The sequence below is a fragment of the Mustela nigripes genome, chromosome X (assembly GCF_022355385.1).
Source record: "Mustela nigripes isolate SB6536 chromosome X, MUSNIG.SB6536, whole genome shotgun sequence".
NCBI lineage: Eukaryota > Metazoa > Chordata > Mammalia > Carnivora > Mustelidae > Mustela > Mustela nigripes.
In genome coordinates, this window is record NC_081575.1 from 104,811,082 (window position 1) to 104,838,883 (window position 27,802).

Genomic DNA, 27,802 nt, shown 5'->3' on the forward strand with positions numbered 1-27,802 from the left:
AAAAAAATAGAAAAGTTAAAGGCAGCCAAATTAGAAAGCCAAATGTAAAACTGTCTTTATTTGCAGATGACATGATCTTATATATAGAAAATACCAAGGAATTCACACACAGAAAAATGACTAGAAGAAATATATTAGTTTGTCAAGGCCATAGGACATAAGACCAATATATGAAAATCAATTACACTTTTACATAGGAGCAACAAACAATCCAAAACTAAAATTAAGAAAACAATTCTATTCACAGTAGCATCAAAAATAACTAAATAATTAGAAAAAAATTAACAAAAAAGGGTAAGATTTATACACTGAAAACCAACATTACTGAAAGAAATTAAAGAAAATCTAAATAAATGCAAAGACATTCCATATTTATGAACTGGAAGCATCAATATTGTCAAAAAGTTATTTCCTCCACACTGCATTTACAAATACAATTTCTATCAAAATTTCAGTAGGCTTTTTTTGGGGAAACTGACAAGCTGAACCTAAAACTTTTATGGAAATTCAAAGGACTTTAGAATAGTCAAAACAATTTTGAGGAAAAAAAAAGTTGGAGTATTTTGTTTCCCTATTTAAAAGTACTGTAAAGCCACAGTAATCAAGACAGTGTGGCATAAAGATCAATAGAAAGAATTCAATACATTAATTTTCACACTTGTGATAGCTGATTTTCAAGAAAAGTGCCAAGACAGGGGTGGTGCCTGGGTGGCCCAGTCACTTAGGCATCTGCCTTCAGCTCAGGTCACGATCTCAAGGTCCTGGGATCAAGCCCCACGTCTGGATTCCTGCTTCCAGGAATCTTTTGGGGGAAGATTTTAAAATACTAGTTCAATTTCTTGTTATAGATATATTCCAGCCTACTTCTCCCTCTCTCTTTGCCCCCGCAACTCGTGCTCTTTCACTCTCTCTGTCAAATAAATAAATCTTTTTTTTTTAAATAAATGAAAAATTTTTTAAAAAGTGCCCACACAATTCACTGGAAAAAGGATAGTCTTTTCAACAAATGGTTTGGGACAAGTGGATATCGATATAGGAAAAAAAATTAGGCCTTTACCTACACCATAAAAAATTAACTAAAAAAATACAATCCAAAAAACAAATAATCCAATTCAAAAACACGCAGAAGACATGAATAGACATTTCTCCAAAGAAGATAAATGGCCAACAGACACATGAAAAGATGCTCCACATCATTCATCATCAGAGAAACGCAAATCAAAGCCACAATGAGCTATCACCTCACACTGGTCGGAAGAGGTAAATCAAAAACACAAGAAACAAGTTTTGGCGATAATGTGGAAAAAAAGGAACCCTCCTGCACCATTGGTGGGAAGGCAAAATTGTGCAGCCACTCTGGAAAACAGTATGGTGATTTCTTAAAAAGCTAAAAGGAGAACTACTCTACAACCCAGTAATCGTACTACTGGATACTTACCCCCAAAATACAAAAACACTAATTTAAAGGGATACATGCATCCTTATGTTTATTGCAGCATTATTTACAATAGCCAAATTATGGAAGCAGTCTAAGTGTCCACTGATAGATAAGTGGATAAAATGTGGTGTATATACAAAATGAAATATTATTCAGCCATAAAAAAGAATGAAATCTTACCATTTGCAACACCACAGATGGAGCTAGACAGTTTTATGCTACACGAAATACGGTAAGGAAAGACAAACACCATATGATTTCACTCATATACGGAATCAGAAACAAAACAAATGAGCAAAGGGAAAGAGGGAGAGAGAGGCAAACCAAAAATGGTTTGAGAACAAACTAATGGCTATCAGAGGGGAGGGGGGGGGGGGGGGGGATGGGTGAAACAGGTGAAGAGGATTAAGGAGAGCACTTGTGATAAGCACCAGGTGATGTTTGGAAGTGTCGAATCACTGTACTATATCCCTGAAACTAATATTATACCATATGTTAACTATACTGGAATTAAAATTTTTAAAAATAAAAATAAAAGTTTCTGGAACAAAATTATTAACTCAAAATAGATCATAGGTCTAAATGAAGGAGCTAAAACTATACAACTTCTAGAACAAAGGAGAAAATCTTTGTGACCCTGGAGTAGGCAGAGTTCTGAGACAGAACACCAAAAGCATAATCCATAAACAAGAAAAAAGATAGATTGGACTTTACCATAAAGATTGCATTTCAAAAGATATCACTGAGAAAATAAAAACACAAGCCACATAACAGGAGAAATTATCTGCAAATCATATATCTGTTAAGAGACTTATACTGAGAATATATACAGAACTCCTACAACTCAGTAATAGAACAAATAACCCAGTTAAAAAAATGGGTAAAAAACTTGAATACCATTTCACCAAAGAAATATGGTTAATAAGCATGTGAAAAGATGCTCAACATCATTAGTCATTAGGAAAATGCAAATTAAAACCATATGAGATAGCCCTCTATATCCACTAAAATGACTGTTATAAAAAGAGACAGCACCAAGTGTTGAGAAGGATGTGGAAAAACTGGAATCCTCCCACATTGTTGATGGGAATATAAAATGGTACAGCCCCTTTGGAAAACAGGTAGAAGGTTCTTAAAAAGTGGAACATAGGCTTATCGTACAACCAAACATTCATTGCACTCCTAGGATCTACTTGAGAAAAATGAAAACGTGTCTACACAAACCCGAATGCTAATGTTCACAGCACCATTATTCTTAATAGCCAAAAAGTGGAAACAATCCAAATGTCCGTCAACTGGTGCATGGATAAACAAAACGTGGTGTACCTTTACAGATTATTATTCAGCAATAAAAACAAACCATTGATACATGTTACAACATGAATGAATCTCAAAAACATCTTATGTGGAAGAATTCAGTTGGCGAAAGACTACATATTATAAGGGCAAGAAGGACTTTTCTGGAGTGATGGGAATGTCCTATATCTTATTTGGGCTGATAGATACACGGGTATACAGAATAACTACAACTCATCAAACTGAACACACAAGATTTGTGCATTTTGCTGAATGCAGATTATATCTAAATAAATGAGTAACCCCTTGTTTGATTCTGCTGTAAAAGTCCCAAGTGGGAGCCTTCAGTATTTATATTAGAAATGAGAAAGGCAGAAAGAAAATTAAGCACTTAGTAAAAACAAAACAAAAAAATAAAGCCAAAGAAAGTAAAATAAAGAAAATAATAAATGTACGAAATCAATGAAATAAAAACAAGAGACTCAGAAAGCCAAGATATGGTCTTTTTTTTTTTTTTTAGGATTTTATTTATTTATTTGACAGAGATCACAAGTAGGCAGAGAGAGAGGAGGAAGCAGGCTCCCCACTGAGCAGAGAGCCCGATGCGGGGCTCTATCCCAGGACCCTGGGATCATGGCCTGAACCGAAGGCAGAGGCTTTAACCCACTGAGCCACCCAGACGCCCCAAGAAATGGTCTTTTGAAAAAAAAAAGAAAGGCTATGAATCACAACAGTGGTTGATGAGAAACTTTAAGACAAAAGACTGATAGTGCAAAAGACTGTTGAATGAGTTTGAGAATACAAACCACTGGGCTAATGGGTTTTCTTGCAGTTTTACAATCCTTTTGGAGAAAGTTAAAGTTTATTCTCAAGGAATAAAGGTCTTGAGTTCCAGCTATATTCAGTATCTTGCCATCTTTAAAATGTGTTCCTGGTTCCTGGTTCCTGTCCGCTGTGACATTCTTGACATACATATTATCTATACAGGATTTATTGTTGACTCTTTTGGAGTAGGATACTTAAAGTTATGATTCCTGGTAAATTTTTATACATTTGTTGTGAGAATTACTCACTGTATGATTGTAATAGGAAATCATATTTATTCATATTTATTATAGGAATATAGATAGTAATAAATATACCAGTATGACAGTAATCAACTTGAATGTGTAATTTTACTACTGTGTAAGTGGCTTGAATTCACTTGCTGGCCTTGGCTTTCTCCCCATAAACTTGTTAAGAGAAAAAGACCCTGTGATTCTAAGAGTCAACGCTAACACTGACATAGAGCTTATTCCTTTGACATTCATTCTTTCTGCTGAAGGGAACAACAACCAATAGTGCATTATGAATTCTCAAAGCACTTTAAGTCAAAGACATTACTTCCTCTCAAGGGTTTTCATGAAACATGTAGGACCAATAGTTTCACCTTTAATTTTAACCAAGGCTGAATCAAGGGTGGCTTACAGTTTTATTATAGTTTTCATAATAGAGTAAATGTACCACCAAATGTATTTAATCACTCCCTTCTAACATTTAGGTGTCTTACAACTGTTACCATAATAAACAGTGCTGGAATAAACATTCTATGTAGATCTTTGTGAACATGAGCAGATACTTGTTTAAGATGCATTCCCAAATAAGGAATTCTGGGTCAAAAGCTGAGATATTTTAAATCTGGATAGATATAATCAAACTGTCCTCTTCAAAAAACATTCCAGTTTATACTTCCCACCAATAATGTATCCTCACCAACACTGACTGCTATAAATCTTTTCAATTTTTGCCAATTTTTTTGAGTATAGGTGACGCAATTTTCGCAAATTTTAATCAGTGAAAATGAATCACATTGTTTACACGTTTCTTATTACTCGATGGGCTCAGCACTTTACAAACGTGTATTGGGTATTATATTATTTCTTGTATATAAATTTAGCCCATACACATTTGCAAGATGGACTTCCCCTGTTGCCAAAAGCTTCAGTCAGACACACTGTTCAACAGCAGTGCTCTATCCCCCAGAATGCAGTTATTTCCCTGAAGCCCAATATTTGTGAACATTCCCTTAAATGAAAGCATTAAGTATTTGTCTAAGTTCTTCTCAACAGGGAATACAATCCCAGAGTATAAAAGTACACTGGCCCAGGGAGCGCCTGAGTGGCTCAGCTGGTTAAGCCTTTGACTTTTGGTTTTGGCTCAGGTCATGATCTTAGCGTCATGAGACTGAGGTCCATATCAAGGTCTGCACTGGGCTCCAAGCTCAACACGAAGTCTACTTCAGATTCTCTTTTTCCCTCTGCCCCTCCCTCCTGTACTCACATGCTTTAAAATAAACAAATCTTAAAAAGAAAAAAGAAAAAAACACAACGGCACAATGGCTCAGGACAATACTCATTTTCTCTGATTCAGCAAGAACTGACCTTACAAGGAGGTCACTGGCAGCAGTGGAGGCCCTCCCTGTTAAGTCTGAGGCATGGAGAAAACTCCACGGAGATGTCACATTCTGCTCCTGCCTGAGGGATCACTTGACTGCCACTAACAAAGGTCTTCGCCCAAGTCCAATCAGCATGCTCCCGAGTCAACACCACCTCTCTTCCTGTCTTTAGTTCACTGAAAGGGTTGCAATAAATATTTTGTCCCATTTCTGTTTTTTATCTTATGGACTTGTTTTAGGAATATTAATCTTTCACATGTCATGTAAGTCTTAAGTATTTTCTCTCAATCTATCATCTTTTACATATGTGATATCTTCGGCCCTGTTCCGAACTTTTTAGATATTAGATCTGCCAACCTCTCCTTTACGGTTTTTGGGTTTGTTTTGCATTCCTCACCCAAATTATTAAACCAGTCTTTTTCTTTGTTCCAAATTTTGTCTCAATAAAATGAAACCTTAAATAAGACATTTTTTTTAAAAAAGATTTTATCTATTTACTTGAGACAGAGATCATGAGAGAGAGCAGGGGTGGGGAGGAGAGTGAGAAGCAGACTCCTCACTGAGCAAGGAATCCAACACACGACTCAATCCCAGGACCATGACCTGAGCCAAAGGCAAACGCTTAATCGACTGAGCCACCCAGGAACCCGTTAAATAAGACTTTAAATAAAAGATCTTTTACCTCCAAATGGCTAGTTATTTGGACTAAAAAAGTCTTTCCTTTTCTTCACAGACATAAAATGCAGCCTATAGCATTTATTATTAAATTTTTATATATGGTTATGTTTGTTCCAATGATCTATTTTTGCATCAATACCATACTTCTTATACTGTGGCTCTCCATGATCTAAAACATGGTGAGTCGACTCTCCCGTAACTCTTTTCCGAAAGTTTACTATTCTTGTGAATTTACTTTTCCAAATCTTTATCAGCTGGACAAGTTCTTTTAAGTTTTATTGATACCTACTCAGATTGCACTGAATTTATAGCAAAAAAAAAAATGACAAAGGCGCCTGGGTGGCTCAGTGGGTTAAATCCTCTGCCTTCGGCTCAGGTCATGATCCCAGGGTCCTGGGATCAAGCCCCGAATTGGGCTCTCTGCTCAGCAGGGAGCCTGCTTCCTCCTCTCTCTGCCTGCCTCTCTGCCTACTTGTGATCTCTGCCTGTCAAATAAATAAATAAAATCTTTTTTTTTTAAATTTTATTTATTTATCAGAGAGAGAGGGGGGAAGAGAGCACAGGCAGACAGAATGGCAGGCAGAGGCTGAGGGAGAAGCAGGCTCCCTGCTGAGCAAAGAGCCCGATGTGGGACTCGATCCCAGGACGATGGGATCATGACCTGAGCCGAAGGCAGCTGCTTAACCAACTGAGCCACCCAGGCGTCCCAATAAATAAAATCTTAAAAAAAAAAAAAAGAATGCATTATTCTTTTAATATAATTTTGCTGGCATTTACTATTTTAGCATGGATTTTGTAACTTGGTGAAAATACGTTTCAGTGATTTGGTTTTTTGCTTTTGGTAGTATTTTCTCCAAGTTTGGCAGCAGGGATAGAACTTTGAACAATGAGTTATGAGGTCTCCTTTTGTCTTTTCATTTCCCATATTCTGAAACAGCTTAAACAGAAATTACCTAATCTTTGAAATTTGGCAGAATGAATATTGTTTGTGGAAACTTCTGCAGAGGTAATGGTTTTTTTCAAAAATTTGATTTATTAATCTAACAGAGTGTGCAAGAGAGCAAGAGAGTGAGAGAGAATGAGTGGGAAGAGTGGCAGAGGTAGAAAGACTCCCCACTGAGCAAAGAGCTGGATCCAGGACTCGATCCTAAGACCCCGGGATCATGACCCAAGCTGAAGGCAGAAGCTTAACCAACTGAGCCACCCAGGCATCCTTGCAGGGGTAATTTTTTAGTAAGCCAAGTTTCTTGATTATAAGTATATTAAGGGTACTGGCTTCATTTCTTATAATTCCTTAAAAATTAATGTATTTCTAGGGACGCCTGCGTGGCTCAGTGGGTTAAGCCTCTGCCTTCGGCTCAGGTCATGATCCCAGGGTCCTGGGATCAATCCCCACATCGGGCTCTCTGCTCAGCGGGGAGACTGCTTCCCTCTCTCTCTGTCTGCCTCTCTTCCTACTTGTGGTCTCTGTCAAATAAAAACAAAATCTTAAGAGTGCAGCTATATGTACTCTTATCAAAGAAAATTATTTTTCCTCTGCAAAACCCAAACACACACACATCATTTTTGGAGGTTATGTAACAGAGAGAACTTTCTATGGCAACCTGGAAATCATTTGCATGTCAGAGCTAGATTGCTCTCATAACCCCCATTTCTGTGAGACTTTAAAACTTACCATACAGTGGTACACAAAGCATTCTCTTATAAAAAGAGTAACACTGGCTGTGTTGACAAGAGACTGCAGTGGGGCAAGTGTGGAAGCACAGAAGAGTTATGTGTGCACTGCTGTTGTAGGTGATAGCCCATGGTGGTGTCAACTCTATCATTAACAGTAGAAGGGATGAGAACTGGTCAGAGTCCAAAAATATCTTGACAGGTGAGTCAAGAGGAAGTATCCATACAATGTACTTTCATCAGTAACACTGCATTACAGGCAGATTCTCAAGCAGGTACAGCTGTTGCTAAGAATCAATGCACTGACTTCAAGTTTTAAGAAAATCAGGCCCACAGTTTTCATGTTTGTATATACCTATTTACATTAAACATAGTGCTTCATAAATCTGTTGAAATTCATGTAGATGCTAGAAATAGACAAGAGACAAGACTTTTGCTTTCAATTCTGACATGAGATTACTTAAGATAAATTTAGTCAACTATGGAAACTCTGGGTCTTGTTATCCCTGAACTACTGGTGGAAGGTGCTTACAAAACAAAGGGAACATGCTAAATATAAAATTAATGTCTGGATTAGGACCTTGCTTTATTTAAATGTCCTTCATGTTACAACACAACCCTTCAAAGTCAATCAAGTATGCAACATCATATGTTTCTTCAGAACTTATAAATTTAAGTAATAATTCATAGCCACACCTTCTAAATTTCTACAGGACAGTTTCAATTCCTAAAAAGGCTTATTATTAGTCTGTGGCATCAAGTCCCACATTAAATGCAATTTAAGAAAAGCAACTAGAGACTTAATATTATCAGACTATCAAAACTCAGTAAATTTTGTGTTATTTGATACACCTACTTCTCAGCTCTCTATACTCACTTCTTAACACTGGGGAATTTTTAAAAATATCAATTCCAGGGCTCCATCCCTACTCAATTAAATCAGAATCTCTTCAGGACACATTTTTCTTTTTTTCCCCTTTTTTTAAAGGTTCTCCAGAAAATCTAATGTCAGCTAGAACTGGGACCTACCACTTTAAGAGAATCTTACAAAGTAAAAAATAAATAAAAATAAAGCAGGGGTGCCTGGGTGGCTTAGCCAGTCAAGCATCTGCCTTCAGCTTGGGTCATGACCTCACGGTCCTGGGATCAAGCCCGGCGTCAGGCTCCCTGCTCAGTGGAGTCTGCTTCTTCCTCTGCCTCTGCCCCTCCACCCTACTCGTGCTCTCGCTTGAATGAATAAATAAAATCTAAACAAAACAAAACAAAACCCAAAAATAAAAAATAAAGCAGAGGACAAGAAAAATGTAAAATGGAGGGCAAGGTAAAAATCAAAAGGCACACCCTTTGCTTTCTAACATCACTGACCTCTTGAAAGATCCAAAGGTTACTAACATTAGAATCTACATTATAACCATATCAATAAAGCAGTTAAGAAAAAAACAAAATAAGACCTAGAAAGATCTATGTTACTTATCTAGAATCATCAGGTTTAACAGTGTTTTCCAGTGGGGGAAGGCTATCAGGTTTCAGGTATAAACCAATGCAGAAACAACTGCAGGGCATCAAAAGAAAATGAGAACTTCTGGCTCTAGTTTCCTGTGTCCCAGTTCAGGAATCGTAGCCAATGAGGTTTATCCGAGGCGTGATTATTGCTAATTGAAAAAGGGGACATAAAGGTGTGTCCATGGGAATGAGCTCCTATGCTCTTAAGTTAATTTTTATTAATTTCTTTTTCATTCATAATTTCAAAGATAATGCAACATAAAATACGGGGCAAAGGGAAGCTGGTTTTCAAGAACTTGTGTCTTCAAGTTTTTACTGGTACAATAGTCCTTCGAGCCTGGAACCACTCAAAGATGAATCACGCAAAGTAAGAAGAAAACCTTTATTTGAAACAGGTTTCTTGGTATGTGTGCTACAGAAAAGGCTGGCTGTAGCAGTTTCATTTCAATCCTGCAGTGATGTATAAATTAGACATTATTTAGGAATGATTAATTTCTGCTAAAATGTAGATTCAATCCAACATTATGCCAATTTTTACATTTATTGTAGACCCTATTTTAGCATTAGAGGTTAAATTTTCATCACCAAAAAATGAGAATAACTTTACAGCTACCACTAAGGTAATGAGCTGTGAAATTAATTTCCCAGTACTGCTTTGAAAATATACCCCTAGGTTGTAAAGAGAAATTCTGACTCCATCCAAAGGTATGATTTCACCGGAATTCTTCAGTCATCATCTACTGTTGGCTTGATTGTCACTCCTCTTCTTATTTGACCCCAACCAATTAAACTGCAAAAAGAAAATTTTAAAAACCATGAATTTTATACTCATTTCATTATCATTACTACACAATCATATGACATAACTGGTTTTACTTGCTGATCTACTAAATTTGAATGTTCCCCAAACCTGCTGTTCCACTAAGAAAGCTCACACTTTCTTCTTAGGTCCTTAGACCTACAAATATGCTTGTCTTCACTCTACAGAAATATACTAACTCCTCCAGAACCACCAGAGTCCTCTAGTCCACCTAAGGAATCATGATGATACACAATCTACCACAGTCTGATTTCCTAAAAAATCTCCTTTTCTAACCTTTTCTCCTTGAAAAATGCTTTTTGACCATTCACAGCACTGAACAGATCACAAAGGATTTAACATGACCCTGGCTGGCCAAGAAAATTAAGCGAAGAACTAAGCAGATTACTCTCAATAGCAGAGGAACTTCTGCTCCCTCTTTCGATGCTTGCTCTAATCAATGACCACGATGGAATGCTACCTCAACAACAGCTTCCAGAACAAAACTCATCTAAACACAAGGTAAAACCATAATCCTAGGCAATGTAAAGATCGCTCAGATGCCCTCATTTAACAGTTTTAACATATTTGCTAATTTTTAGAAGTCTGACTCTTTCTTACTTCAATTTCTTTATTATTGAGGTATAACGGACATACAATATTATATAGGTTTCAGGTATAAAGCATAGTGATTTGACAATTCTACATATTATTCAATGCTTACCATAAGTGTATTCACCATCTGGCACCATACATTACAATATCATTTTTTTTTTAAGATTTTATTTATTTATTTGACAGAGATCACAAGTAGACAGAGGCAGGCAGAGAGAGGAAGGAAAGCAGGCTTCCTGCTGAGCAGAAAGCCCGACGTGGGGCTTGATCCCAGGACCCTGGGATCATCACCTGAGCTGAAGGCAGAGGCTTAACCCACTGAGCCATCCAGGTGCCCCAATACATTACAATATTATTGACTATGCTCCCCAAAGTGCACTTTTCATTCCCAGAACTTATTTGTTGTATAACTGAAAGCCTTAATCCCTTTCACGGACTCTAATTGTCCCCCTACCCACCCTCATGCCCCCACCAGAGACTACCAGTTTGTCCTCTCAATTTAGGAGCCTGTTTTTTAGATTCTACCTGTGAGTGAAATTATATAGCTATTTGTCTTTCTCCAACTTATTTCACTTAGCATAAAATCCTCTAGATCCATCCATGTTGTCACAAATGGCAAGACTTTATTATTTTACGGCTGAGTAATATTTCACTGTGTATATATACACAGTGTAGGCGTATCTCCTTCCTCCAATCATATATGGATGGACACTTAGCTATTATAACACTGCAATAAACATAGATATATGCACATATATATCTTTTCAAATTAGCGTTTTCATTTTCTTTGGGGAAATACCCCATAGATCATATGGTATTTTGAAATTTCTGAGGCACTTCCATGCTGTTTTCCATAGTAGTTGCACCAATTTATATTCCCACAAACTGTGCATGATGGCTCCCTTTCCTCCACATCCTCAACGACACTTATTTTTTGACCTTTTTTTTTTTTTTAAGACTTATTTGAGAGAAAGAGAATCTCAAGCAGACCCCCAGCTGAGACGGAGCCCAATATAGGGCTCAATCTCACGATCCTGAGATCACGACCTGAGGTGAAATCAAGAGTCAGATGTCCAACCAAAGGAGTCACCCAGGCACCCCTTTTTCTTGTCTTTTGGACACTAGCCATTTGGAATGGTATGTATCTCACTGTGATTTTGATTTGTATTTCCCTGACAATTAGTGATACTGAGCCTTTTTTCAGGTCTTTGTTGGCCACCTGTACGTCTTTGGAAAAATGTCTATTAAGGTGCACTACCCTTTTAAAAACTGAATTCTTGGGGTGCCTGGGTGGCTCAGTGAGTTAAGCCTCTGCCTTCGGCTCAGGTCATGATCTCAGGGTCCTGGGATAGAGCCCTGCATCAGGCTCTCTGCTCCGCAGGGAGTCTGCTTTCCCCTCTCTAGGCCTGCCTCTCTGCCTACTTGTGATCTCTTTCTCTCTCTCTCTCTGTCAAATAAATAAATAAAAATCTTTTAAAAATAAAATAAAATTGAATTGGTTAGCTGACTTGGCCTAGAGTTGTGAAAGTTCTTTATTTATTTTGGATACTAAGCCTTTATCGGATGTATCATTTAGAAACACCTTCTCCTGTTCAGTAGATTATGTTTTCATTTTGTTGGTTTCTTTTGCTATGCAAAAATTTGGTATTTTGGTGTAGTCTCAATAGTTTATTTTTGCTTCTGTTTGCCATGCTTGAGGAGACATATCCATAAATATGTTGCTAAAGCTGGTGTCAAAGATTACTACCTGTTTTAAGAGTTTGTCTCTTTAAGTCTGACATTTAGGTCTTAAATTTGTTTTGGGGTATGGTGTAAAAAAGTGGTACAGTTTTGGGGTGCCTGCGTGGCTCAGTCAGTTAAGCATCTGCCTTTAGCTCAGATCATGGACTCAGGGCCCATGATAAGGCCCCAAGTCAGATTTCCTGCTCAGTGGGAGTCTGCTTCACTTCTTCCTCTGCTCCCCAATCCACCATGCTTGTGCACATGCTCTGTTTTGAATAAATAAATCAATCCTAAAAAAAAAAAAAAGGTGGCCCAGTTTCACTCTTTTGTGTGTAACTGTCCAGTTTTCCCAGCACCATTTTTTGAAGAGACTCTCTTTCCCCCACTGTATATTCTTGCCTCCTCTGTCACAGATTAACCGACCACATAAGCATGGGTTTCTTTCCAGGCTTTCCTGTTCCATGGATCTATATGTCTATATTTGTGCCAGTACAATACTGTTTCGACTACTATAGGTTTGTAAGACAGCTTGAAATCTGGGGCTGTGATATCTCCAGCTTTGTACTTTTTCTCAACTGTTGTGGCTATCTGGGATCCTTTGTGATTCCACACAAATTTTAGGATTATTTATTCTAGTTCTATGAAAAATGGTATTTTGATAGGAATTACACTGATTCTGAAGATTGCTTTGGACAGTAACACCATTTCAACAATATCAATTCTTCTAATCCATAAGCATAATATGTCTTTCCATTTGTGTTGTCTTCAATTTCTTTCACCAAAGACTTATAGTTTTCAGAGTATAGGTCTTCCACATCCTTAGATTTATTCCTAGGTATTTTATTCTTTCCCAAGCAACCATAAATAAAATAGTTTTCTTAATCTCTCTTTCTGCTACCGTTATTAGTATCTAGAAGACAACAGATTCCTATATATTTATTTTGTATCCTGCAACTTTCCTGAATCCATTTATTATTAGTTCTAACAGTTTTCTGGTAGAGTCTTGCTAATTTTTAAGCAAGATCTAGTTTCATGTGAATAAAATCCTCTTACAGTATTAGTGGGCAGACACACACAAAAAAATCCTTTTATTCTAAAATCTGTTCTGATCTAGGAAATGTACCATTCTAACTAAGTAAGAATAATATATTCCCTGTTGAGAGTTTCTGAAAGTTTATTATTTAAGCCTATTTTAAAATACCCTGGGAATCAGTGTGTCTGTAATAGCAAATGGTATAATCACACCAAACAGTAAAATCAAATGACATAAATACCACAAAGCGGGATTATTTACTTAAAATTCAACCAAAGGGTGCCGGGGTGGCTCAGTGGGTTAAAGCCTCTGCCCTCGGCTCAGGTCATGATCTCATGTCATGATCTCCTGGGGTGGGGCCCTGCATCAGGCTCTCTGATCCCTGCTTCCCTCTGAGCAATTTGAGCATGAAAATAAGTAAGGACAGTAGTGAATCATAACCTACTGAATAAAATAAAACTCTATGAGTCTATATTATAATCAGTTAAGTAAACACTAGGGAAGAAAGAACAATAAATGAGAAGTGGCGGGTTGGGGGAGGGTTGTCACCATTTTCTAATCATATAATCAAGTTCAATTCAGACAAGAATCATCAGCGGATGCGAAATCCAGGGTGGTAAGACGTGATGAGGAGTAAGCTATTGACTTCATCTCAGTGAGTCTTCCCATAAAATGCTTAGTAGGTGCACAGATAAAAAATAAAAACAGTATACAGTAGAAAACTGGACAACACTTCAACTGCATAATCAAAATTAACTTCCACAAGGAGGAGCAATCAGATCTCATGTGCCTCTGGTTGTGATTTCCTGAGGAGGTATCACCATCTATGTAACTATTCCAGCCAAGAATACATAACCTGAACCTAATCTTATGAAGTATCAGATAAACTCAGATTGAGAAAGAGTAAAAATGGGTTCTTCAAAATAGTCAATGTCAAGTAAGACAAAAAAACAAAACAAAACAAAACAAAAAAACCCAAGTACCTGATTAGAGATCTAAGAGACGTATGACAACTAAATGAGCCGAGACCAGAGGGACTACAGGACATTATAGGGACAAGCTGTGTAACTGGATTATCAACTATAGGTTTCAGTAATTATCAATGTTAACTTCTTGAAGTGGTTAATTAAGAGAATGTCTTTGTTTTTAGGAAATATAAACCAACATGTTAAGAGATCAAGAGATATGATATATACAACCCACACCTAAACAGTCAAGAAAGAAGTTTATACATATAGAATACACACACACTCAAATAAATTGCATATCTGGGAAAAGAGAAAAAGAGTTATGTGCAATTCTTGCAATTCTCTTGTTAAGTTTGAAATTATTTCCAAATATAAAGTTTTACAAAGCCAAAGAGAAAGATCAAGCCTAAATTCACTGGTTTTTTCATAGGTTGTGTGTATCACAAATCAAGGCTAGAAATACAAATTCAAAGTCATCCAAATAAATAGTGAGTTAAAGCCTCAAAAAATAGTTAAGCTAAAAAACTGTTGTGTTCAAGGTAAAGTATGCCTGCCCACCACCAAGAACTTAAGGAAACTGACTGTGTCTTTTTTATTAGATAGTGACGAAGGCTAGTAAACTTACCGCCAGTGTTTCTCAACTCTTCGGCTAAGGGCAATTTTTTCTCCTACTTCTGTGCAGACAGGGTTAGTCAAAACAATTTTGCCCAAATCGGCCTTGACTGCACTAACTCTTCCTCCTGTTGACAGGGATCCTATGTTGACCATGAGCACTTCATTCTTAGACAGTTTTTGCACCTAGGAAAATAAAATTGAGGAAAGATAAACCCCAAAATCAAGAAAATGCTTGCCAAAAATGACACGTATTTTCCCATATCCTTGCCAACAATACATACCAGCAATTTTCCATTTCTGCTAACCTAATATGAGACTTTCAAGTTCCTAAAAGTAGAAAGCCAAATTCACTCACCCTTTATGTTAATCCCACGTTAACTATAAAAGAATGAACCTCAAAACTGGTCCTAACATCACTGCCACTTTTCTGAAACAGGAATTATAGAAAGCACTTACCTTTGCTGCTTTCTTGTCTCCTTCAGTGCGTACACCTAGCAGCCGTCTAAGTAGGAAATAGGAGATTTCCAATTCTGTGAAGATCTCTGGTAAAGCTCCAACTGCACCAAGTACCTGTCCCACCATTCTGTCAGCCCGGCACAAAGTAGGGTCAATTTTTGTTCCCACTCCTGATATAAAAACAAGATATATAAAGCCTAACTTTTAATTTCCTGTAAGTCTACCCAAAACTTAGTCAAATAAATACAGCATATACCTATACATTTTAATACACATTTATATTCTCATACTCATGTAATAGCTTCATGGGCATGAGAAAATACCTGTCTTACCTGAAGAAACAGAATCATGAACCCACGGATTAGTTGGGCATTTGAAAACAGTCTCTTGATTTAAATTCTAAACAAAGGACAGAGATGACAACCTAACTAAAAAATGAGTCTGAATATACTTAATAAAGGTTGAAAAGATACAAAATTCATAATGAGTAATTTGTAGAATATTTGCTTGCCATTTCTCCCCTGAAAGGCTGATTAAAAAAATAACTTCAGGGCGCCTGGGTGGCTCAGTGGGTTAAGCCGCTGCCTTTGGCTCAGGTCATGATCTCAGGGTCCTGGGATCGAGTCCCGCATCGGGCTCTCTGCTCAGCGGAGAGCCTGCTTCCCTCTCTCTCTTTCTGCCTGCCTCTCCATCTACTTGTGATTTCTCTCTGTCAAATAAATAAATAAAATCTTAAAACAAAAACAAAAACAAAAACAAAAACTTCAGGACTTCATATATGATTCAGAGGATCCACTTCAAAATATTTTAGCTGCATATGAGGATAGGGAAGGGGATAAAAGGATGAACCAAGACTGGTAAAGCACTGGTTAACTGGTTCAAGCTGGGTGGTGGCTACATGAGTATTATCATTAAATTATATATAGTAAACTCTTAATGACAGAATAAAAAAGTGAATTATATACCCAAAAACCAGAGAACCAAAAGACGAACTCCTTCTTTATCCAACAACAACTTCTTTAATTCAAAGGTACAACATATCTAAGTCTCATTTGAATCTTGTCTTTTTCTGGGTATCTGCTAAGACACTAAGTTGTAACAAACTAGAAAAATCCGTAAAATCATCTCAGTAATTGCTACACAATCAAAGTTATTTTTTATTCCCACCTCAGAGTAAACATGATCTGAAAGGATTCAACTGACATTTGTGGATAATTTTCCATTTGCAAAACACACACAAAAAAACAACCACTCTACCACCAAAATTGTGTAGACAAAGAAGTATACTTAATTATTTTAAATGCTGGATCATAACACTTATTACTGCTAAAAGGAATTACTTCATATACTAAACCAAAACACATTCTTCTTTATCCTTAGAAATAGTTTTTACAAACACATGAAACTATCTTATGAAGTAAAACCAATAACTTAACCACATTAATGTTCCCCACCCCAATCAATTATTTGAAATACCCAATTAAAAATCTACAATATATCTTTTTGGGCAATCCTTTTCCCACGAAAAATATGACAAAAATGTAGGGATGAGAGAAAAATCCTTACCGATAAGACCTCCTGGAGCAGCATATTGAAGATCATTATGTTCTGCAAAAAGGGACACGATTTTGGAAAAGATTGGTTTACACATGAGTTTTCCTTCACTATCTTTGGAAACAATACCAGGTCTGACTTCTATCTCCTGGCCCACCTGTAAACATAGAAGAACATAGAAGTTAGAAATTAGATTTACTGTGGGACAACACCATTACCAGTTACATAGCAGAAGTCTTAAGAGGAAGATGCCCAAACTGAAAAGACCATTATTTCTCTATGTTGAGGATTGTTATTAAAAAAAAAATAATAATGGGGAAGAGAGCTTCAAAACCAGAAATATCCATCCAACTGTTGCTAACTACCTACCACACAAGCCTATCTCCATATAAAATGTGATCCAGGGGCGCCCGGGTGGCTCAGTGGGTTAAGCCCACTCAGCTCAAGTCATGATCCCAGGGTCCTGGGATTGAGCCCAGCATTGGGCTCTCTGCTCAGCAGGGAGCCTGCTTCCCCCCTTCTCTCTGCCTGCCTCTCTGCCTACTTGTGATCTCTCTGTCAAGTAAATAAGTAAAATATTTAGGAAAAAATTTTTACTTTTAATTTGGAGTATCCTACTATTCACCTTATGATTAAGACAGGGAAAAATAAACAAATAAAAATATAACAATCAAAATCCAGTTCACCTTTAATACTCCTTTTAGAATACTGCCACCAGCTACACCACCCTTAAGGTCATCAACTTCACAGCCAGGTTTGTTGACATCAAAGGACCTAATAACTAAAAGAAAACAAAACAAATTAAAGTCGAATCTGTTCATTTTAATTTTAAAGGAAATATTCTTTACTAAGATAATTTTTCTAAGATAGAGGCCACATAATATTTATACACACAGGCAACTTTGTGATAAAATCTATTATCATTACTCTTACGCTTATTGCAGGTTTACGTATGATGAAAATAGTAGAAATAAAAGTTAATTAACGGGGGCACACTATGGTACATCCATACTATGGAACATCAGCAGGTATTAAAGAACGTTTCGGCTTTTTTTTTTTTTTTAAGACTGATTTATTTATTTGAGATAGAGAGCATACATGCGTGCTGGGGCGATGGGCAGAGGGAGGGACAGAAAAACTTAAGCAGACTCCACACTGAGCATGGAACCTGACATGGGGCTCAATCCCATGACCCTGAGATCTTGACTTAAGCTGAAACCAAGAGTTTGATGCCTAACCAAATGTGCCACCCAGGCACCCCTAAAAAAGGATGTCTAACCTATAATATAATGACCTAAAAGAATAACCCACACATTCTATTTAAAATCACACACACACACATAAAACCAGACACAAGTAACACAGAGAGTATGATCCCATTTCCATAAAGTAAAACTGAAATGGGAAACACGTACATGTTTATACATAATGATATGCACGAAGAGGAAGGTGTGAGACTAGTACACACCATTAACTTTGGCTGCTTCTGGGCTAAAGGGCTAGAAGTGAAAGGCAGGGAGACTGTGGACTTTTTTTCCTTTTTTTCCTTTATCTATCTCTGCGTAACTTCTTAAATTAAAATTTAGTTTTAAAACTACAAAACAGGGGCACCTGGGTAGCTCAGTCGCTAAGCATCTGCTTTCAGCTCAGGTCATGATCCCAGGGTCCCTGCTCAGCAGAGGGCCTACTTCTCTCTCTCCCACTCCCCCTGCTTGTGTTCTCTGTGTCTCTGTTAAGTAAATCAAATAAAATCTTAAAAAAAAAAAAAAACCTACAGAAGAACTTTCGAACTACATGCACTGAACTTAGGTCAAGAGCAGTGACTTTGGGGGCGCTGGGTGGCTCAATTGGTTAAGCCACTGCTTTCGGCTCAGGTATTGAACCCGGAGTCTTGGGACTGAGTCCCACATTGGGCTCCCAGCTCCACAGGGAGTCTGCTTCTCCCTCTGACCTTCTCCCCTCTCATGTTTTCTCACTCTCTCAAATAAATAAATAAACAAATAAATAAAATATTGAAGAAAAAGAAAAAGAACAGTGACTTTAAACAAGGATACACATCACAATTACCCAAGAGAACACTTCCCATGATATCAAGTTGTGCAGGCTCAGAGAGGCTCAAATGTCTGTTTTAAAAAGGCTCCTACATCTGTATAGGAACCACAAGCTTAGTGTAGTACCAATATTGGTCCTATGAACTTCAGTAAAATCTTCATTAATGTACAACAAAAACATCTGTATGAAAGTTCTAATATCCTGTCACTGATCAAAACATTTTAATTCCATGGAGAATACTGTATAACTCCATCTTGATCATGTGAAATATCATATACAGACCACAAAAAGGTTAAAAGTTCCTTCTGTATGGGGACTCTGTCCCTCTTCCAGTAATGCAATCTAGCATTGTCAATACAATCCCAGAATCAAAAAAATTTACGAAGATTGTTTTTATCTCTACAGAAAGAGGAAGTATTAATAAACATCCTTCAAGATGAATCATCAATATGAAAAAGATCAAATTAAGAGTTAAAGAGGAGTGCCTGGGTGGCTCAGTGGGTTGAGCCTCTGCCTTCGGCTCAGGTCGTGAACTCAGGGTCTTGGGATGGAGCCCAGCGTTGGGCTCCCGGCCCAGCAGGAAGCCTCCTTCTCTCTCTCCTACTCCCTCTGCTTATATTCCCTCTCTCGCTGTCTCTCTCTGTGTGTCAAAAAAATAAAATCTTTAAAAAAAGAAAAAGAGTTAAAGACAAATACTATCACTTACCAATAAGTCGGGGTTCTGAAGTAAAGTCTCTTGGTGGTACTGGAATTTTCTTCACTATGTACTCACAAACAACTTCAATGTTGTATTTCAGCTGAGCAGAAATTGGAATAATAGGAGCTCCTTCTGCTACTGTGCCTATACAAAATTCAAAAAGATTAAAATCCTTTACTTTTACAGAACTTGGTCTTTCTACGTTACATGAAAAAGTCAAGATTACAAAAATAGACGCCTTGGGGTGTCTGAGTGGCTCAGTCAGTTGAGCCTCCAGCTCTTGGTTTCAGCTCAGGTCATGATATTGGTTGGAATTGTGTGATTGAGCCCCACATCAGGCCCTGTGCTCAGCAGGGAGTGTGCTTGAGAGACTCTCTTCCTCTTCTTCTGCCCCTTCTTCTCTAAAATAAATAAATTTTAAAAAGCAAAACAAAACAAGGGCACCTGGGTGGCTCAGTGAGTTAAGCCTCTGCCTTTGGCTCAGGTCATGATCTCAGGGTCCTGGGATCAAGACTCACATCGGGCTCTCTGCTCAGTGGGGAGCCTGCTCCCCCCCCACACACTGCCTGCCTCTCTGCCTACTTGTGATCTCTGTCAAATAGATAAATAAAATCTCTAGAAACAAAAACAAGAAACACTAAAATAGATGCCTAAACATCCTCACACAAATGCCAACAGGTGCAAAGTGATAATTCTGTTTAGAAAGATGGCAGTATTCTGTTGGTTTTACTCCTAAAAATGAATACTACTCCTTTTATGGAAAAAAATTTGTTAAAATATATTTACACATGTATTTACTATGCTAAAACGATAATACCATCTAAAGGAGTAAATATTAACGCTCCTGGGAAAAAGCACATTACTAGTTTAAAGATTTCTAGTAACATGTAATTAACCTCCAAATAAATGTCAAGGTAAAATTACAGACTCTTTGCTAATCAAAGACTACTGGCTCATAAAATATTTGCTCCTTATTAATTATATGTCAAACAGGTTGGTCAAAGAAATGGACCAAATATAATTAGATTTTAATCAAAATGACTTATTCTTTTTCATCATGACAGAACTAGATTCATGGGAATCAATCCTTCGAACAACGCTGAGAGGGAATTGTCAACAATAACATGCATTATGTCTTCCCTGAAATGAAAAACCTTATGCAGCAGAGAAATGAATGGGACAGAGAAATGAACTCATAACGATTAAATACATCATTGTCAGTTCCAGTGATCAAAGTACTCGGCAAGAATAGTATAAGACTCAAGTTCAAAACCAAAAAAGCTTCTGTTCATTAAGGAGGCCTTTTTTTCCTAAACTGACTCACAGTTTCCAGAATACAACTTCAGTTCTAACTTTCAGCCAGCAAAAATATACTTCAGTTTAAACTTCTAATAATAAAAGAAGTCACTGAGATGAAATTTGTAGCATAGTGAATATAGACAATAGTATTTTAACAACTTTTGTGTGGTAACAGACAGTAACTATATTTACTGTCGGGAACACTGCATTATGTACTGAATTATCAGAACTATTGAATCCCTATATTATACACTTGAAACTAACATAGTACATCAACTATACCTCAGCAAAATATTTGAAACACACATGGATGAAAAAAAATGTATGTGCTTTAGTTTATCAAATTCACATAGATTTCACTAATTGTATCAGGTAGCTAACAAGTAGTAGGTAGGTAAATAAGGTTTTTTGTTTTGTTTTTTTTTTTAAAAGATTTTATTTATTCATTTGACAGAGAGAGATCACAAGTAGGCAGAGAGGCAGGCAGAGAGAGAGGAGGAAACAGGCTCCTGGCCAAGCAGAGAGTTGGATGCGGGGCTTGATCCCAGGATCTGGGACCATGACCTGAGCTGAAGGCAGAGGCTTTAACCCACTGAGCCACCCAGGAGCCCGGGTAAATAAGGTTTTAAGATGCAAAAATCTGGGGCGCCTTGGTGGCTCAGTGGTTTAAGCCTCTGCCTTCGGCTCAGGTCATGATCTCAGGGTCTTGGGATCACACCCCACATTGAGCTCTCTGCTCAGTGGGGAGCCTGTTTCCTCTCTCTCTCTGCCTGCCTCTCTGCCTACTTGTAACCTCTCTCTCTCTCTGACAGATAAATAATAAAACAATTTTTTAAAAAATCTTAAAAAAAAAAGATGGAAAAATTTATCTATTTCAGACAGTCTATTATAGTAAAAGTTAAATTTAACATCTGGTATCTGGATTAAATATCTCTCAAAGTGATTCATAGATTTATTAGTGATTACGTCTTCTTACCTTGTACAAATGCAAGGATCTGTTCATACTGTTCTTTAGCCTGACTTTCTTTTACCAGATCAATTTTATTTTGTAGAATCAAAATATGCTTCAGTTTCATGATTTCTATAGCAGCCAGGTGTTCAGAAGTCTGAGGTTGAGGACAAGACTCATTACCAGCTAGATGATGAAGAATTAAAAAGATGCATGAGAATTAACTGAAAACATCCAGAATAAGCAAATCCAAAGGGACAGAAAGCAGATTAGTGGTTGCTAGGAGCTGGAGGGAAGGTATGGCACAGAGTGACTGCTTAACAGGCATGGGGTATCCTTTTGGGGCAATGAGAATGTCTGGAACTAGAAATTTGTGATGCTTATAGAACACTGTTAATGTACTTAATGTCACTGAGTTGTGCACTTTAAATAACTATAATGGTAAATTTTATTTTATGTGTATTTTACTACCAAAACAAATTTACCTGGCATCTAATGAAGGAAACTTTTGCATATTCTAGCCTCACTCCAGGCAAAAGTCCTGGATATCACTGCCAAGCGTCCACCGTTTGCCCTGTTTCACCCTTTGTGCCTGCATTCACTGGAGCCTCCAGATCATCTGACTTTCATCCCTGGTGCTATGCAAGAAGCTTGGAATCAACAAGTTTGGCATCCCAGGGTCTGCCCTTTGCTCAGGTATAAGGTATAGCCCTCTGGCTCTATCCAGTCTTAGAGATGTTTTGGCCCAGTTCAGCTCCTAAGAGGTAGAGAGTAATTAAGGGAAAACACTTAATGCAGTCTGTGAATTTCAACTACTACCAAAGGGTACTCCCTAACAAAGGGAGACAAGAACACTAAATGCACAGACAACCAACAGCGTATCATAAACATTGGCATGTTTTGTTGGGCATTCCAACAATCAACTTCCCCAAGCAGTGATGTTAAGCAGTCCTGTACTGTACCTACTTGGCACCCTTTAAAAATTATGTCCCATACATTAAGTGTCTGCCTTTGTCTTCGTTCACGATCCCAGGGTTCTAGGATCAAGCCCAGTATCAGGCTCCCTGCTGAGTGGGGAGCCTGCTTCTCCCTCTCTGCTCTTGCCCTATCTCTCTCAATCTCAAAATCTTCAAAAAAATAAAAACAATGTCCCATAACAATGAAATCTCTTGACAGCTCACAGAAGGAAGGTAGCACAATCCTAGCTTTGAAAATCCCAATTAGGTCTACACTTTAGCACTTATTATGAATAAGATTTGCATCTAAATAAAACCACTATACATCAACATTGCTGCAGATGACAAATACATGTACACTTATAAAAATATTTAACTAAAATAATAAACCATCTCATGTCATCTAGGTAGGAAAAGTGCACTAGTGATTTTAATTTAAAGATATAGACTAACCTTGAAGCTAATGATACATTATATGTTTATAAAAAAATAAAAATTTAAATTAAAAAAAATATATACTAACCTACGAATTCTCTAATCAGCCCCACATCTATCTTAGTATTTTGTGATACCTGGTAGGCAGAGGTGTCATCCTGGATGACATCTTAGCTCCCATTTGTGTCACTCTTAGGTAATGGATACGGCCCTTAATGTCCCTAGTTCCCCTTTAATATTCTATCTTGGATTTGCTCCACACTGATTTGTCGAAACCAATTCTGATATATTTACCTATCAACAGAAGAGCTGCATCCATCACTGCTGCACCATTTAGCATAGTAGCCATCAAGATATCGTGGCCAGGACAGTCAACAAAGGAAACATGTCTAACGATGAAGAAATAACAATCAGTTCTAAAAACAATCCATATTTTCACAGGTAGAAAATTCCCAAATCCAATCAAAACGAATATGGTATAGAGCATGATATAAAATGTATACTGGAAATGTCATTGATTTGAAAGCTAAAACTGTTAACAGAATGGGCACTACCACCTAAAAAAATAATTTGCCAAAAATTCCTCCAGCACCTTGAAAAGCTGGAACTGCCAATGTGAAATAGAGACGGCAATACTATTTTAGCAAAACTGCTACTCATTGAGAATTACTATTTTTAAAGAGTGTATGCTCATATGGTCATGATCTAAAACAGGGGTTAGCAAACTAAGACCCTTAGGCCAAATCTGGCCCATACCCACTCAAGCACATATTATTTGCACCTACTTTCGTAACACAAGAGCAAAGATGAGTAGCTTCTTCCCAGAGAACCTACGGCCTGCAGAGATAAAAATATTTATGATCTGGCCACTTATAAAAAAAGGTTTCCTGTTCTCTGATGAGGACTAGAACCAGGGTGAGGCTGAGTGAGATATTTGTCTTAGATGTAAAATTTAAGAGAGTGCCATGGGGTGCCTGGGTGGCTCAGTGGGTTAAAGCCTCTGCCTTCGGCTCAGGTCATGATCCCAGGGTCCTGGGATCAAGCCCTGCATTGGGTTCTTTGCTCAGCAGGGAGCCTGCTTTCCCCTTTCTCTCTGCCTACCTGTGATCTCTGCCAAATAAATAAAATCTTAAAAAAAAAAATTTAGAGAGGGCCAAAAAACTCACTAATCAAGATAAATAACATTTAAATTTTTAAGATTTTTAAAAACAAAATGCAAACAAATTCACAATGAGTAAAATATCAAAGGTAACTAATAATGCCACACTGAACCAAAAATGATACTGAAGCAAATGGGAAAAATGTGCTATTTTGAGTTGTCTTTATTTAAACAAATAATATTCTATTAAGATTTCTTTGCATCAATTTCAAAAAGCACTGCCTTGAAATACTGTTTATCCTGATCACTGAGGTTTTTTTTTAGGATTCCCCCCCTTACATTTGGGGTTCAAGGGAAGGGCTTCACTTACCTTTCCCCAGTCCCAGCCCTGGCCCAATGTAAAATTTCCTTGTGGGCCATCCCTAACCCCATTAACATCACTAGGGAATAGGAGTCTGTAACATCTGATAAAGAACCAGGATACAAATCATATTCAGAAACTTGATGTGGTAACAAGCCCATGTACTGAAGAGAAGTAATTAAGGATGGCTTTGTTCATCCCCTATCTAAAAAACTGAAACAACACTATTTAAAAGAAACGTAGGAAGCCTCGCAAAAAGCTTCCCCTCAATCCAATGAGCTGTGTTTCCCTCCATTCCATTTGCTCACGTTACCTTTCCTTTGGAGAACTTACATGCAAGTATCTAAATTGAGGATGAGGATGATTTAGACTTTTCAAATTACTGTCCTTACAGACAGTAAGAACACCAAAACATAGAAAAAAGATACTCAGCAATTAGTTTCAAAATTTAATATCTCAGTTAAATATTTCAAAAAGCACAATCACGGGGCGCCTGGGTGGCTCAGTGGGTTAAGCCACTGCCTTCGGCTCAGGTCATGATCTCAGGGTCCTGGGATCGAGTCCCGCATCAGGCTCTCTGCTCAGCAGGGAGCCTGCTTCTTCCTCTCTCTCTCTCTCTCTGCCTGCCTCTCTGCCTACTTGTGATCTCTCTCCGTCAAATAAATGAATAAAATCTTTAAAAAAAAAAAAAAAGCACAATCACAAGACAATAGAACATGAAGTATAAGGTGTTTTCTGAAAGAGGTCACCTGACTAATTTGAAATTCCCTTTGGTCCCTGGGATGTCTGTAGGAAACTCATCTGGTGTACTACTTCCACAGGATCTGTAACATTCTGGCCGAGGACAACTTGGATCGTCAAGTTTATAAATCTAAAAATTCCAATAAAAAAAAGATTCGAATTTGTTATCTGCACATTCAACAAAGCTTTTTCTAGTTCTACAACACAAACTCACCTTAGCATTAGCATATCCAAGCTTGATTGTAATATTTCTTTCTAGTTCATTTTTGAACCTGACAGTGTGAACTCCAGAAATAGCTTTTACAACTGTGGATTTCCCATGAGCTACATGACCAATGGTACCTATAGACAAAGTATAAGAAATTAATTCATGAGCATTCAGTTACACAGAATACTATTTCAGAAAGCACTGGAATAGAAAATCCAAAGCTAAAACTCACTATAAATACCAACATAAAACCAACAGTGACTTCAATTTTTCCTCCTTCATATTCTTTCCTACCAAAACCTTATTCTCATACAGGACTGAATGGAACTTCCCCTGTAATGACAATCTTGTCAAAAGCTACACTCCAGTACAGCAAAAGCTATTCATCTTATGTTTCTAACCACATGAAAAACTGCCTTCATTTAAAATAAACACTCAATAAGATAAAATCTTAAAGAACTTCCAGCACAACCACAGTGAAGTAAAAAAATATGAGTCCTGACACAACCAAAAAGAAACTGCAATAATAGGAAAACAACCCAGGTTTAATTATGGTAATGCTATTAAGGGTAAGATGTATCTTATAACTTAATATAACCTGATGGTAGAGCTTTACTTTTAACTAAATTTAATCGTGCTGCTTCTGTCAAATACCCTAAATTTACATTCAGTCAACAAACCTTCTCCTCTAAAGTTCTAGGTGGCAATTAGGGGAGGAAAAAACCCCTTCTACTTAATAATCACTTATATACCAAATAAAACTTTTGAAAATTATGCCCTTGCAACAACCCTGTGTGGCAAGTACCATATTTTCACCTCTTCTGTTGCATATGACTACATCTTGCTTTATGCTACTAAATTTTTCATATGTCTGTACCATTTCTTCTCACCTAGACATGAGCTAGGCGTGAACAGTATATGCTTCCCACAAAATCTGGCAGGATTTTACTCACAGGCTCAAAGTCTATTTCTTGAATATCTGCGTCCTCATAAAATTCAAGTAATCACACAAAGGGAGAAGATAATAAAATTACCTGTCGAGATAAAGTCATGTCGCCAAATTATTCTTATCTTACCTATATTAATTGTGGCTTGTCTGCTGATAACTTCGTGTGAAAGTGGTGTCAACTTGGTAACATCCTGCAATGAAACATTTTTATTTCAAATCGCTGTAGGTTAGACTTCCTTTGACTTTACATTTGCTACCCATAGCCTGCCACCATGTGAACAGCTGTCCTCTACTTCTAAAGCACTTTTCCTGCAAAAGCAATATTGTACTTTGATAACTGGGAAGCCCTAAATGTCCTGCATCGTTACAGAACTACACCTCCACTCACTATGGGAGATGTCAAAGCCTGAGACCGAACCCCCACCCCCAACCCGCCCCGGCAACCTTGTCAGCATAAGCACTGAGAATACGGTAGATACGCCCTTTCCACACCTTCAGAAGCAAAAGCCTTAGTAACACTTAACACCATGACTTTCCAGCCGAATCCTCCGGGTGCCTGAGGTCCCACAAACTCAGAACCCCATGTACAGCTCACGGACTTGCCGAGCTGCAGGCGGCGGCACGAGTCTCCCTCCTAACACATGCTCCCGACAGCCCGGCACTGCCTCGTCTCAACGCCTCCCCGGAGGCTCGATCATCCACTTCTGAGTTCACTTCGCATCCTTGCAGAACGAAACCTTACCAAGGTGGCGAGATCCTGGCGAGAAAGATGCGGCTGCCCCAGAGTCACTCCAGCCTCACCCCCCGCCATCTTGCTCCGAGAAGAAGGAAGTCGCCCAAGCTGCCGCCTGACCGAACGCAGGTCCCCTTTTGTGGGGCGGGGAAGGGGAGGCCGGAAGGCCGACTAGGACCCACGCCTGGGAAAGGAGGCGGGCTAGTGCAGCAGGGTCCTCGCTGCTTGGACTTCTCTACGCTTGGGTTTACACAATGTCTGACGGACGACTCACTAAAAAAACAGGAGGCAGAGTTTTGGAATCCATTCGTCGCCCACCTGACGGATTTTTGTGCAGGCAACGCTGAGGGCAGCCCCAAAAGAAGCCCCCTCCTCCCCCCCTCCGCTAGGCGGGTGATGCAACCGCCAAGCGCGCCAGCGAGGGAGAAGCCATTTCCGGTTCCCGTGGGTATGGCCGGAAGAGTTTCCCGGAAGCTGGGAATGTTCTCTGGGGGTGTGAGGACAGACTATGGGGGCTGTCCATCTTTGCTGATTTCCA

The 27,802-nt window shown here is 38.1% G+C and overlaps 1 protein-coding gene and 1 pseudogene across 1 annotated transcript; one reads left to right on the forward strand and one right to left on the reverse strand.

The window, feature by feature from the left end:
• Positions 1 to 9,120: 9,120 nt before the first annotated feature.
• Positions 9,121 to 9,274, forward strand: LOC132007888 (U4 spliceosomal RNA; annotated as a pseudogene).
• A 117-nt stretch (positions 9,275 to 9,391) lies between these two features.
• Positions 9,392 to 27,382, reverse strand: EIF2S3 (eukaryotic translation initiation factor 2 subunit gamma). The gene is made up of 12 exons (XM_059385324.1): positions 27,274 to 27,382; positions 26,659 to 26,722; positions 25,589 to 25,716; positions 25,383 to 25,504; positions 23,468 to 23,562; positions 21,810 to 21,968; positions 19,544 to 19,678; positions 17,472 to 17,566; positions 16,798 to 16,942; positions 15,232 to 15,401; positions 14,786 to 14,958; positions 9,392 to 9,813 (listed from the first exon to the last, which is right to left on the reverse strand). The coding sequence occupies exons 1-12, from the start codon at positions 27,340 to 27,342 to the stop codon at positions 9,750 to 9,752; spliced, it is 1,419 nt and encodes a 472-aa protein (XP_059241307.1). The 5' UTR covers positions 27,343 to 27,382; the 3' UTR covers positions 9,392 to 9,749.
• Between the last annotated feature and the right edge of the window lie 420 nt (positions 27,383 to 27,802).